This window comes from Mustelus asterias, chromosome 14 (assembly GCF_964213995.1).
Source record: "Mustelus asterias chromosome 14, sMusAst1.hap1.1, whole genome shotgun sequence".
Lineage (NCBI taxonomy): Eukaryota > Metazoa > Chordata > Chondrichthyes > Carcharhiniformes > Triakidae > Mustelus > Mustelus asterias.
The window spans coordinates 826,573-841,162 of NC_135814.1; the positions used below are offsets into that span (position 1 = coordinate 826,573).

General features: G+C 47.3%; 1 protein-coding gene across 1 annotated transcript in view; it reads left to right on the plus strand.

The window, feature by feature from the left end:
- Window positions 1-491: 491 nt before the first annotated feature.
- Window positions 492-14,590, plus strand: part of LOC144504014 (unconventional myosin-X-like) — a 219,264-nt gene continuing 205,165 nt past the window's right edge. Inside the window, 1 exon segment of the mRNA XM_078229165.1 lies at window positions 492-736. Coding sequence (XP_078085291.1) covers window positions 716-736 — 21 coding nt within the window. The 5' untranslated portion in view covers window positions 492-715.

Sequence of the window (14,590 nt, forward strand, 5' to 3'; positions counted from 1 at the left end):
ATGTGCTTTCAAACAGGGCACAGAGACACAAAATCAAGTTACAGAATACTGATTAGAATGTGAATCCCTACAACCAGCCAGGTCTTAAAGATACAGACAATGTCTGTGAGGCAGCAGTGCTAACCACCGTGGCATCGTGATATGGTTGATGTCCTCTTTTTTTTTAAGAGGGAAAATCTGTAAACTGGGACATTTGAGCTATTTTGAGCAAAGGAGGCTGGAACATTTAATGAAAAACCAGGACATCCGGACACCCTACGATTATCAGTTTTCACTGCAATGGGTTTAGTTGTGAATGAGTTAAGGATTATAGCTGGGAGTGACTGGGGGAGGGGAAATCAGCCGGGTCCATATAAGGGTAAGGAGGAGGAGAGGTTCTGAAAGCTCAGCCCCAGCCCCAGCCTGTCTCAGTCACTGAGGACTGTCTCTCAAGACTAAGAGATGCCGGTCAGTAATGTCTAGAGAGAGAGAGAGAGAGGCGCACAGACAGACCGACACAGAGAGGGAGGAAGCGAGGGGGAATAGACAGAGATCCAGCCTGCTTGCCTGCGGGATCTGGGATCAGGCGGATCTCTCTCTGGGATCTCTTCACTCTGGATGTCCCTCTGCCGACAGGTCAAACATGCTCCGCGTTTCCATTTGCAACACTTTCTGCCCCTGAGCTGGATAAGCAGCGGTGTTGCTGGGATTGAAGGACAGAATCGTGGATGTGAGAATGGACGGATTGCTGAGAGAGGTGAGTGAGCGTCCATGCTGCCCTGGGTAATGATCCTCCTGTCTCCACAGACAAACATTCCCATCAGCAACAACACATAATGAACAAAACTTCACCCTGTACACAATCACAGAGGGCATGCATGTTCTTCCACTTCTCATTACTTGGGGTTGGTCTGGAATTGGCCCGGGATTGGTTCGGGATTGCCAGGATTTGGGCGGTGCTGAGTTGGGGACTGTGCGCAGATTGGGATAGAATTTCAACTCCAGGCCATTGCTCCAATTCAGCCCCTCATACATTCCAGAATAAAACCTTCAGCAGCAAGGTGACTTGTTGGAAATGTGGGTTCCAGATTCAGTATAGGGGGAGTGCCGCACTGTCAGAGGGTCAGTACTGAGGGAATGCTGCACTGTCAGAGGGTCAGTACTGAGGGAGTGCCGCACTGTCAGAGGGCCAGTACTGAGGGAGTGCCGCACTGTCAGAGGGTCAGTACTGAGGGAGTGCCGCACTGTCAGAGGGCCAGTACTGAGGGAGTGCTGCACTGTCAGAGGGTCAGTACTGAGGGAGTGCCGCACTGTCAGAGGGCCAGTACTGAGGGAATGCCGCACTGTCAGAGGGTCAGTACTGAGGGAGTGCCGCACTGTCAGAGGGTCAGTACTGAGGGAGTGCAGCACTGTCAGAGGGTCAGTACTGAGGGAGTGCTGCACTGTCAGAGGGTCGGTACTGAGGGAGTGCTGCACTGTCAGAGGGTCGGTACTGAGGGAGTGACGCACTGTCAGAGGGCCAGTATTATGGGAGTGCGGCACTGTCAGAGGGTCAGTACTGAGGGAGTGCTGCACTGTCAGAGGGTCAGTACTGAGGGAGTGCTGCACTGTCAGAGGGTCAGTACTGAGGGAGTGCCGCACTGTCAGAGGGTCGGTACTGAGGGAGTGCTGCACTGTCAGAGGGTCGGTACTGAGGGAGTGACGCACTGTCAGAGGGCCAGTATTATGGGAGTGCTGCACTGTCAGAGGGTCAGTACTGAGGGAGTGCTGCACTGTCAGAGGGTCAGTACTGAGGGAGTGCTGCACTGTCAGAGCGTCAGTACTGAGGGAGTGCCGCACTGTCAGAGGGTCAGTACTGAGGGAGTGCTGCACTGTCAGAGGGTCAGTACTGAGGGAGTGCTGCACTGTCAGAGCGTCAGTACTGAGGGAGTGCCACACTGCTCGAGGGTCAGTACTGAGGGAGTGCTGCACTGCCAGAGGGTCAGTACTGAGGGAGTGCTGCACTATCAGAGGGTCAGTACTGAGGGAATGCCACACTGCCAGAGGGTCAATATTGAGAGAGTGCTGCACTGCCAGAGGGTCAGTACTGAGGGAGTGCCACACTGCCAGAGGTTCAGTACTGAGGGAGTGCTTCACTGTCAGAGTGTCAGTCCGGAGGGAATGCGGCACTGTCAGAGCGACAGGTACAGCACAGGGTTAGATACAGAGTAAAGCTCCCTCTACACTGTCCCCCATCAAACACTCCCAGGACAGGTACAGCATATATAGATAGATTTAAACTGCCATCACACTCTCTACCACAGAAAGCTCTGGAGGTCAAGTCACGGAATATATTTATGAAGGAAAGCGATTGATTTTCTAGGCTATAACGGCAGCAATTGGGAAGGCACTGCAGAGTGGCTTTCTGATTGAGGATCAGCCATGGTCATATTGAATGGCGGAACAGGCTCAAAGGGCCAAATGGTGTGCTCCTGATCCGAGTTTCTATGTTTTTCTGTGTCTTTCTGCTGTGCTTGGGGAGATGGATATCTCAAATTGAGGTGTCACCAAAGGTATGGTTGGTAAATTTGTTGATGAAACCAAGATATGCAAGTAAGTAAGCTATGAAGAGGACAAAAAGAGGCTACCAAAGGATGTCAGTAAGCTAAGTGAATGAGCAAAGATCTGGCAATTGGAGTATGATGTGCAAAAATGTGAAATTGTCCATTTTGGCAGGAAGAGGGGCGTCTTGACAAATACATGAATAGGATTTGAATAGAAAGATATGGTCCCCGGAAGGATAGGAGGTTTTAGTTCAGTTGGGCAGCATGGTCGGTGCAGGCATGTAGGGCCGAAGGACTTGTTCCTGTGCTGTAATTTTCTTTGTTCTTTGAATAAAAAAGAAGCTTATGGAGAAGAGATTGCAGAGCTCTGAAGTGCAGAGGGATCTGGGTGTCCTAGTGCATGAATTACAAAATGTTAGTATATAAGTACAACGAGTAATTAGGAAAGCCAATAAAATGTTATCATTTATAGTGAGGGGAATTGAATACAAAGGTAGGGAGATTATGCTTCAGTTGTACAGGGGATTGGTGAAACCACATCCAGAGTATTGTGCACATTATTGGTCACCTTATTTAAGGAAAAATGTGAATATGCTGGAAACTTTTCAAAGGTTTATCGACTAATAAAGAATAAAGAACAGTACAGCACAGGAACAGGCCCTTCGGCCCTCCAAGCCTGTGCCGATCATGATGCCTGCCTAAACTAAAACCGTATACACTTACAGAGTCCGTATTCTTCCATTCCCATCCTATTCATGTATTCGTCGAGATGTCCCTTATATGCCGCAATTATACCTGCTCCCACCCCCTCCCCGGGCAGCGAGTTCCTAATACCTGAGATGGGCTGGTTATCTTCTGAGGAAAGGTTGGAGAGGCGAGGCTTATATCCACTAGAGTTTAGAAGTGTAAGAGGCGACTTGATTGAAACCTTTAAGATTCTGAATGACAGAACAGGCTTGAGGGGCTGAGTGGCCTCCTGCTCCTCCTGATTGGTATGTTGGAGGGGTATTGACAGGGTGGCTGTGGAGAGGATGTTGCCTCTTGTGGGAGGATCTGGAACTTGGGGGGGTCACTGTTTCAGAATAAGGAGTTGCCAATTTAAAATGGAGATGAGGAGAAATGTTTTCACTCCGAGTCTCTGGAACTCTCTTCCTGAAAAGGCGGTGGGAGCAGAGTCTTTGAATGTTTTTTACGGCAGAGTGAGATAGATTCTTGATTAACAAGGGGGTGAAAGGTTACCGGGTGTGAAAGGTTACCGGGTGTGAAAGGTCATCAGAAGTTGGCAGGAATGTGGGGTTGAGGTTGCAATCAGATCAGCTATGATCCTATTGAATGGGGGAGCAGGCTCGAGGGGTCGAGTGGCCTACTCCTGCTCCTAATTCATTTGTTTGTATGTAAGATCATTGCAACATTTGATTAGAGACACAAATCCCAAATTTGTTGTCATTTAATCCCTGATTCTTGTTTTGGAACTTGACCAATTATTGGACTGGAAGAACACTTCCTGTCTCTTCGGTCTCCTGTGACATTCAGCAAGTTGTGAGAGAAGCCATTAACAACAGCCATTAGCCTGTATCTCGTTCACTGGAGTCGCTTAATGTTATTTATTGATGAGCCGTCTGCTATGTTCATCACTAGCAGAGTGAGGCAGGATCATGGTGGAAGACCCAGGGTGAGGTGACTCCCAAAACTGAGGCCGGGTCACAAGAAAACTGCAGTGATCTCCAGCATGAAGCAGATAATCAGAGGCAGGATGCTACTCAGCCAGAAAAGAATGACAAAGACTAGCATTTTAGCCCTGGTTAGACTGAGGAATGAGATTGATTAGGATATGAGACATAGGCAGAGAGGGAGATGGAGAGACAGAGTGCCAGAGAGGGAGGGGCAGGAAGACAGACTGAGAGAGGGAGAGGGTCCATTCATGTTCAAAAGGGACAGTGGGAAGGAATATGTAACCAGAGTTTAGGAGAGAACATTTAGCCTGTTACCCTCTGATGCTCAATTGTGGCAAAGTTGGGTTTATTATCTACACCAGCTGGTTGTGTTAAAGGCTTTCAGCCTGATTAGCTGGGTCTGAGGGAGAGACGGAATTAAAGGCACCATCTGTTCCACCTTCACCACAACAGGGTCTCTCTCTCTTGCTCCGTCTCCTTTGGGGTCAGTGCAGATAAAGACAGTTCCTCCACGCACACAGATTGAGCGGTGAAACTGTCAATCCTGACTTGCCCTTACTGTCCTCACTCTCTTCCTATGTCATTGATTGGCCAGAGTCCTGCTCATGTTAACATTTCAAATCTTCTGGACTGTAGGGATTCTCTGATTCAGTAAATCCCCATCGAGAAATTGCTTTTCCTTGGATAATGGAGTTAAGTAAATCAATTTGAATATCTGATTTACATATAGAAACGTAGAACATAGGAGCAGAAGTAGGCCATTTGGCCCTGTGAACTTGCTCAGCCATTCAGCATGATCTTTTGGAAATATTTTTCAATATATTCACTGACTTTTCCTCCACAGCCTCTGTGATAAAGAATGCCACAGTGCGACAGGCATTTGATTGGTTGGCAGCACTATGGGCTGGCCTCTGATTGGGCAGCAGCTCTATAAGGCGGGACTTCCTCTTGGAGACAGAAGGAATCCTGCCTCAGATCAATTAAAGGGCCATCGCTTGTAAAGTGAATGTGGAACAAGCAGACCCAGTGGTGGTGGGCTTGTCGCTGACATTTACGCTGGGGTACAGGGAGCCCACCCTCACTGTCTAATTCAGCTCAAAATATCCACTGATGGACTGACCTGTGACCCAGTATGTGCTGATGTCTCACCCCCGGTTCCACACCCAGAGTCAAGGATGTGTTCTCACGTTTTGATTTTAACTCTATTAACTCTCCGAGCTGCAGCTCCTTCCCACACCATCCCCAACCCGTGTGACATCCTTCAACACATCCTCCCTTCCACCCACATCCTGCTCACCCTTTGCCTCCACAATTGCTGCCTCCCGTTACCCATTGCTCCTTTCCTTGCTCCTCCTTGCCCTCTCTCTACCCCTCTCCTTCTCAGAGCTCTTCCCCCTTTCTCCGTCCCCTCTCTCTCTCTCCAAGTACCCCATCTCTCCCTGCCCCTCTCCCTCTCAGAGCACTTCCCCCTCTCTCCGTCCCCTCTCTCTCTCCAAGTACCCCATCTCTCCCTGCCCCTCTCCCTCTCAGAGCTCTTCCCCCTCTCTCCATACCCCCTCTCACAGCTCCCTCATCTCTCAGCCCCCTTTCTCCCTCCTCCTCCCGGATAGACCAAGCTTAAGCCAGTCAGTGAAGTATGACACTAGATGCTAATTATTTTTGATAATAGTTCAGTTACAAAATGCAGTATTGTGTATGTCAGTCACCTACTTCCCAATCCAATGTCCCACCCTTCTCTCTTTATACTAAATAAACCAAGGTGCACTTTGTCATTTGTAAAAAATCATTCCTGGGATGTGGGCATTGCTGGCTAGACCAGCATTTATTGCCCAATCCTAATTGCCCATGAAGGTGGTGGTGAGCTGCCTTCTGGAACCTCTGCAATCCCTGAGGTGTAGGTACATCCACAATGCTGTTTGGGAGGGAGTTCTAGGATTTTGACCCAGCGACAGTGAAGGAACGGTGATATATTTCCAAGTCAGGATGGTGAGTGACTTGGAGGAGAACCTCCAGGTGGTGGAGTTCCCAGGTATCTGCAGCCTTTGTCCTTCGAGGTGATAGTGGTCATGGGTTTGGAAGGTGCTGCCTCAGGATCTTTGGTGAGTTCCTGCAGTGCATCTTGTAGATAGTACACACTGCTGCTGTTGTGCATTAGTGATGGAGGGATTGAATGTTTGTTGAAGGGGTGCCAATCAAGTGGATTGCTTTGTCCTGGATGGTGTCGAGCTTCTTGAGTGTTATTGGAGCAGCACCCATCCAGGCAAGTGGAGAGTAGTCCATCACACTCCTGACTCCTAGAACATAGAACATTACAGCGCAGTACAGGCCATTTGGCCCTCGATGTTGCGCTGACCAGTGAAACCCATCTAAAGCCCCTCTAATCTACACTATTCCAATATCATCCATATGTTTATCCAGGAACCATTTGAATGCTCTTAACGTTGACGAGTCCACTACTGCTGCAGGCAGGGCATTCCACGCCCTTACTACTCTCTGAGTAAAGAACCTACCTCTGACATCTGTCCTATATCTATCACCCCTCAATTTAAAGCTATGTCCCCTCGTGCTAGCTATCACCATCTGAGGAAAAAGGCTCTCACTGTCCACCCTATCTAATCCTCTGATCATCTTGTATGCCTCTATTAAGTCACCTCTTAACCTTCTTCTCTCTAACGAAAACAACCTCAATTCCCTCAGCCTTTCCTCATACGATCTTCCCACCATACCAGGCAACATCCTGGTAAATCTCCTCTGCACCCTTTCCAACACTTCCACATCTTTCCTATAATGCGGCGACCAGAACTGTACGCAATACTCCAAATGCGGCCGCACCAGAGTTTTGTACAGTTGCAGCATGACCTCCTGGCTCCGAAACTCAATCCCTCTACCAATAAAAGCTAACACACCGTATGCCTTCTTAACAACCCTATCAACCTGGGTGCCAACTTTCAGGGATCGATGCACATTGGCACCCAGATCCCCCTGATCATCCACACTACCAAGTATCTTACCATTAGCCCAGTACTCTGTATTCCTGTTACTCCTTCCAAAGTGAATCACCTCACACTTTTCCGCATTAAACTCCATTTGACACCTCTCAGCCCAGCTCTGCAGCTTATCTATGTCCCTCTGTAACCTGCCACTTCCCTCCGCACTGTCTACAACTCCACCGACTTTAGTGTCATCTGCAAATTTACTAATCCATCCTTCTACGCCCTCATCCAGATCATTAATAAAAATGACAAACAGCAGTGGCCCCAAAACAGATCCTTGCGGTTCACCACTAGTAACTGAACTCCAGGATGAATATTTCCCATCATCCACCACCCTTTGTTTTCTTACAGCTAGCCAATTCCTGATCCAAACCACTAAATCACCCTCAATCCCATGTGTCCGTATTTTCTGCAAAAGTTTACCATGGGGAACCTTATCAAACGCTTTGCTGAAATCCATATACACCACTTCAACCGCTTTACCCTCATCCACCTCTTTGGTCACTTCTCAAAGAACTCAATAAGGTTTGTGAGGCACGACCTCCCCTTCACAAAACCGTGCTGACTATCCCTAATCAAATTATTCCTTTCTAGGTGATTATAAATCCCATCTCTCATAATCTTTTCCAAAACTTTGCCCACAACAGAAGTAAGGCTCACCGGTCTATAATTACCAGGGTTGTCCCTACTCCCCTTCTTGAACAAGGGGAAAACATTTGCTATCCTCCAGTCTTCTGGCACTGTTCCTGTAGACAATGACGATACAAAGATCAAAGCCAAAGGCTCTGCAATCTCCTCTCTAGCCTCCCAGAGAATCCTAGGATAAATCCCATCTGGCCCTGGGGACTTATCTATTTTTACCCTTTCCAGAATTGCTAACACCTCCTCCTTATGAACCTCAATCCCGTCCAGTCCAACAGCCTGCATCTCAGTACTCCCCTCGACAACACTGTCCCTCTCCTGTGTGAATACCGACGAAAAATATTCATTTAGTGCCTCTCCTATCTCTTCAGACTCCACGCACAACTTCCCACTACTGTCCTTGACTGGCCCTAATCTTACCCTTGTCATTCTTTTACTCCTGATTTACCTATAGAAAGCTTTAGGGTTTTCCTTGATCCTACCAGCCAAAGACTTCTCATGTCCCCTCCTGGCTCTTCTTAACTCTTTCTTTAGGTCCTTCCTGGCTAACTTGTAACTCTCAAGTGCCCTAACTGAGCCTTCACGTCTCATCTTAACATAAGTCTCCTTCTTCCTCTTCTCAAGAGATTCAACCTCCTTAGTAAACCCCGGTCCCCTCACACGACTGCTTCCTCCCTGCTTGACAGGTATGTATTTATCAAGGACGTGTAGTAGCATTTCCTTGAACAAGTTCCACATTACAATTGTGCCCATCCCCTGCAGTTTCCTTCCCCAACCTATGCCACCTAAATCTCACCTAATCGCATCATAATTTCCTTTCCCCAGCTATAACTCTTGCCCTTTGGTATATACCTCTCCTTTTGCATTGCTAAGGTAAACGTAATCGGACTGTGGTCACTGTCACCAGAGTGCTCACCTACCTCCAAATCTAACACCTGGCCTGGTTCATTACCCAGTACCAAATCCAATGTGGCCTCGCCTCTTGTTGGTTTATCTACATACTGCGTCAGGAAGCCTTCCTGCACACATTGGACAAAAACTGACCCCTCTAAAGTACTCGAACTATAGCTTTTCCAGTCAATATTTGTAAAGTTAAAGTCCCCCAGAACAACTACCCTGTTACTTTCGCTCCTATCCAGAATCATCTTTGCAATCTTTTCCTCTACATTTCTGGAACTTTTCGGAGGTCTATAAAAAACTCCCAACAGGGTGACCTCTCCTTTCCTGTTTCTAACCTCAGCCCAAACTACCTCAGTAGACGAGTCCTCATCAAATGTCCTTTGTCCTTTCTGCCACCGTAATACTGTCCTTGACTAACAATGCCACACCTCCCCCTCTTTTACCACCTTCCCTGTACTTACTGAAACATCTAAACCCTGGAACCTGTCCCTGTCCCTGCTCTATCCATGTCTCCGAGCTGGCACCCAATGACACACAATATATTGATAGCTGAGGATTCAGCAATCATAACGCCTTTTGAATGTCAAGGGGTGATTGTGAGATTTTATCTTGTTGGTGATAGTCATTGCCTGGCACTTGTGTTGTGCGAATGTTACTGCCACTTGTCAGCCCAAGCCTGGATATTGTCCCGGTTTTGTTGCAGTTGAACATGGACTGCTTCAGTAACTGAGGAGTTGCGAATGGTGCTGAACATTGTGCAATCATCAGCGAACATCCCCACTGCTGACCTTATGATGGAGGGAAGGTGATTGATGAAGCAGCTGAAGATGGTTGGGCCTAGAACACAACCCTGAGGAACTCCTGCAGTGATGTCCTGGAGCTGAGATGATTGACCTCTAACCCCCTCCTCAACCATCTTCCTTTGTACCAGGTGTGACTCCAACCAGGAGAGAGTTTTCCCCTTGATTCCCATTGACTCCAGTTTTGCCAGGGCTCCTTGATGCCGCACTCGGTCAAATGCTGCCTTGATGTCGAGAGCTGTCACTCTCACCTCACCTCTGGAATTCAGCTCTTTTGTCCATGTTTAGTCCATGCAATGAGGTCAGGAGCTGAGTTGGTGGAACCCAAATTAGAGTCATAGAGTCAGAGGGATTTACAGCATGGAAACAGGCCCTTCGGCCCAACTTGTCCATTTTTAAAAAAAAACCCGTAAGCTAACCCCAATTGCCCGCATTTGGCCCATATCTCTCTATACCCATCGTACCCATGTAACTATCTAAATGCTTTTTAAAAGACAGAATTGCACCCACCTCTACTACTACCTCTGGCAGCTTGTTTCAGACACTCACCACCCTCTGTGTGAAAAATTGCACCACTGGACACTTTTGTATCTCTCCCCTCTCACCTTAAACCTATGCCCTCTAGTTTTAGACTCCCCTACCTTTGGGAAAAGATATTGACTATCTAGCTGATCTGTGCCCCTCATTATTTTATAGACCTCCATAAGATCACCCCTCAGCCTCCTACGCTCCAGAGAAAAAAGTCCCAGCCTATCCAACCTCTCCTTATGACTGAATCCATCAAGTCCTGGTAGCATTCTAGTAAATCTTTTCTGCACTCTTTCTAGTTTAATAATATCCTTTCTATAATAGGGTGACCAGGATTGCACACAGTATTCCAAGTGTGGCCTTACCAATGTCTTGTACAACTTCAACAAGACATTCCAACTCCTGTATTCAATGTTCTGACCGATGAAACCAAGCATGCCGAATGCCGTCTTCACCACTCTGTCCACCTGTGACTCTACTTTCAAGGAGCTATGAACATGTACCCCTAGATCTCTTTGTTCTGTAACTCTCCCCAACGCCCTACCATTAACTGAGTAAGTCCTGCCCTGGTTCAATCTACCAAAATGCATCAACTTGCATTTGTCTAAATTAAACTTCATCTGCCATTCATCAGCCCACTGGCCCAATTGATCAAGATCCCGTTGCAATTGGAGATAACTTTCTGCACTGTCCACCATGCCACCAATCTTAGTGTCATCTGCAAACTTAATAACCATGCCTCCTATATTCTTATCCAAGTCATTAATATAAATGACAAATAACAGTGGACCCAGCACTGATCCCTGAGGCACACCGCTGGTCACAGGCCTCCAGTTTGAAAAACAACTCTCTACAACCACCCTCTGGCTTCTGTCAAGAAGCCAATTTTGTATCCATTTAGATACCTCACCCTGAATCCCATGAGATTTAACCTTATGCAACAACCTACCATGCGGTACCTTGTCAAAGGCCTTGCTAAAGTCCATGTAGACAACATCAACTGCATTGCCCTCATCTACCTTCTTGGTTACCCCTTCAAAAAACTCAGTCAAATTTGTGAGACATGATTTTCCACTCACAAAGCCATGCTGACTGTCCCTAATCAGTCCTTGCATCTCTAAATGCCTGTCGATCCTGTCTCTCAAAATACCTTCCAACAATTTACCCACTACAGATGTGAGGCTCACTGGCCTGTAGTTCCCAGGCTTTTCCCTGCAGCCCTTTTTAAACAATGGCACAACATTTGCCACTCTCCAATCTTCAGGCACTTCACCCGTGACTATCGATGATTCAGATATCTCGGCTCGGGGACCCGCAATTTCCTCCCTAGCCTCCCACAACATCCTGGGATACACTTCATCAGGTCCCAGGGATTTATCTACCTTGATGCACTTTAAGACTTCCAGCACCTCCTTCTCTGTAATATGTACACTCCTCAAGACATCACTATTTATTTCCCCAAGTTCCCTAACATCCATGCTTTTCTCAACAGTAAATACTGATGAGAAATATTAATTTAGGATCTCACCCATCTCTTGTGGATCCACACATGGATGACCTTGTTGATCCTTAAGATGCCCTACTCTCTCCCTTGTTACTCTTTTGCCCTTTATGTATTTGTAGAAGCTCTTTGGATTCTCCTTTGCCTTATCTGCCAAAACAATCTCATGTCCCCTTTTTGCCCTCCTGATTTCTCTCTTAACTCTGCTCCTACACCCCCTATACAGCGCATGCGTGCTGCTCGATAGCACTGCTGATAACCCCATCCACGGCTTTGCTGATGATCGAGAGTAATTGGTCAGATTGGATTTGTCCTGTTTCTGTGAGCTGGACATAGCTGGCCCACATTGCTGGGTAGATGCCAGTGTTGTAGCTACACTGGAACAGCTTGACTAGGGGCACGGCAAGTCCTGGAGCACAAGTCTTCAGTACTATTGCCGGAATGTTATCAGGGCCCATTGCCTTTGCAGTATCCAGTGCCTTCAGCTGTTCCTTGATATCATGTGGAGTGAATTGAATTGGCTGAAGACTGACATCTGTGATGCCGGGGAGCTCAGGAGGAGGCTGAGATGGATCATCCACTAGCCACTGATGTGGTGGGTTCCATTATCATTGAGGATGGGGATATTTGTGGAATTTCCTCCTCCATTAAGTTGTTTAATGGTCAATCATCAATCATGACTAGATGTGGCTGGTCGGAAACTGCAAAGAGTTGTGAATGTAGCCCAGTCCATCACGCAAACCAGTGTCTCATCCATGGACTCTGTCTGCATTTCCCGCTGCCTCGGAAAAGCAGCCAGCATAATAAAGGCCCCCATGCACCCTGAACATTCTTTCTTCCACCTTCTTCCCTCGGGAAAACGATACAACAGCCTGAGGTCACAAAGAACAAAGAAAATTACAGCACAGGAACAGGCCCTTTGGCTTCCAAGCCTGCACCGACCATGCTGCCCGACTTAACTAAAACCCCCTACCCTTCCGGGGACCATATCCCTCCATTCCCATCTCATTCATGTACTTGTCAAGATGCCCCTTAAAAGTCACTATCGTATCCGCTTCCACTACCTCCCCCGGCAGCGTGTTCCAGGCACCCACCGACCAACCGTCACGTACCAACCGACTCAAGAACAGCTTCTTCCTTGCTGCCGTCAGACTTCTGAATGGGCTTACCTTATATTAGGCTGATCCTATCTGTAATTGCAACACTACCTCCTGCATCCTCTCCTTTCTTTCTCCACTATATACTCTATGAACGATATGTTTTGTCTATATAGAACGCAAGAAACAATACTTTTCACTGTATCCCAATACATATGACAATAAATCAAAATCTCATTCATAGGTTGTGGAATCTCTATTGATAAATTGCTGATAATGTTTGGCACACAAGTAGTCCTGTGTTGTAGCTTTGTCAGGTTGACACCTCATTTTTAGCTATGCCTGGTGTTGCTCCTGGCGTGCCCTCCTGCACTCTTCATTGAATCAGGGTTGATCCCTGGCTTGGTGGTAATGGTAGAGTGGGGGATATGCCGGGCCATGAGGTCACAGATCGTGGTACAGATTTTGCTGTTGTTCATGGCCCACAGCACCTCATTGATGCCCCGAATAAAGCCCAATCCATCACGCAAACCAGCCTCCCATCCATTGACTCTGTCTACACTTCCCACTGCCTCGGCAAAGCAGCCAGAATAATCGCACCGGACATTCTCTCTTCCATCTTCTTCCGTCGGGAGATAGATACAAAAGTCTGGGGCCACGTACCAATGGACTCAAGGACAGCTTCTTCCCTGCTGCTGTCAGACTTTTGAATGGACTTACCTTGCATTAAGTTGATCTTTCTCTACACCCTAGCTATGACTGTAACACTACATTCTGCACTCTCTCGTTTCCTTCTCTATGAACGGTATGCTTTGTCTATATAATGCACAAGAAACAATACTTTTCACTGTATGTTAATACATGTGACAATAATAAATCAAATCAATAGCCTAATCTTGAGTTGTTAAATCTGTTGGAAGTCTATCTCATTTAGCGCAGTGGTAGTGACACACAACATGATGAAGGGTATCCACAATGTGAAGATGGTACTTTGTCTCCACAAGGACTGTGCAATTGTCACTCTTATCAATACTGTCATGGACAGATGCATCTGTGACAGGTAGATTGGTGAGAAACATAGAAACATAGAAGATAGGAACAGGAGGAGGCCATTTGGTCCTTCGAGCCTGCTCTGCCATTCATTACGATCATGGCTGATCGTCCAACGCAATAGCCTAATCCTGCTTTTTCCCAGAACCTTTGATCCCATTCGCCCCAAGTGCTATATCCAGCCGCCTCTTGAATACATTCAATGTTTTGGCATCAACTACTTCCTGTGGTAATGAATTCCACAGACTCACCACTCTTTGGGTGAAGAAATGTCTCCTCACCTCCGTCCTAAATGGTCTACCCTGAATCCTCAGACTGTGACCCCTGGTTCTGGACTCCCCCACCATCAGGAATATCGTCCCTGCATCTACCCTGCCTAGAATTTTAGAAGTCTCTGAGAGATTCCCCCCTCATTCGTCTGAACTCCAGCGAAAACAATCCTAACCTAGTCAATCTCTCCTCATACATCAGTCCCGCCATCCCCGGAATCAGCCTGGTAAACCTTTGCTGCGCTCCCTCGAGAGCAAGAACATCCTTCCTCAGAGAAGGAGACCAAAACTGCACACAATACTCTTCAGTGACTTTAATCTTGCACGATAATCTGGTATACAGGACTTTGTCAAACGTTGCGAGGATGAGGTCAAGCATGTTTTTCTCCCTTATTGGTTCCCTTACCACCTGCCAGTGTCAATCGAGCAGCGATGTCCTTTAGGACCCGGCCAGGTCAGTTTAGGGGTGGTGCTACTGAGCCACTCTTGGTGATGGACATTGAAGTCTCCCATCAGAGTGCATTCTGTCACTCTCTATAAGTGGGGCTCAACATGAAGGAGTACTGATTCATTAGCTGAGAGGGGATAGTACGTGGATATCAGCAGGTAGATTCC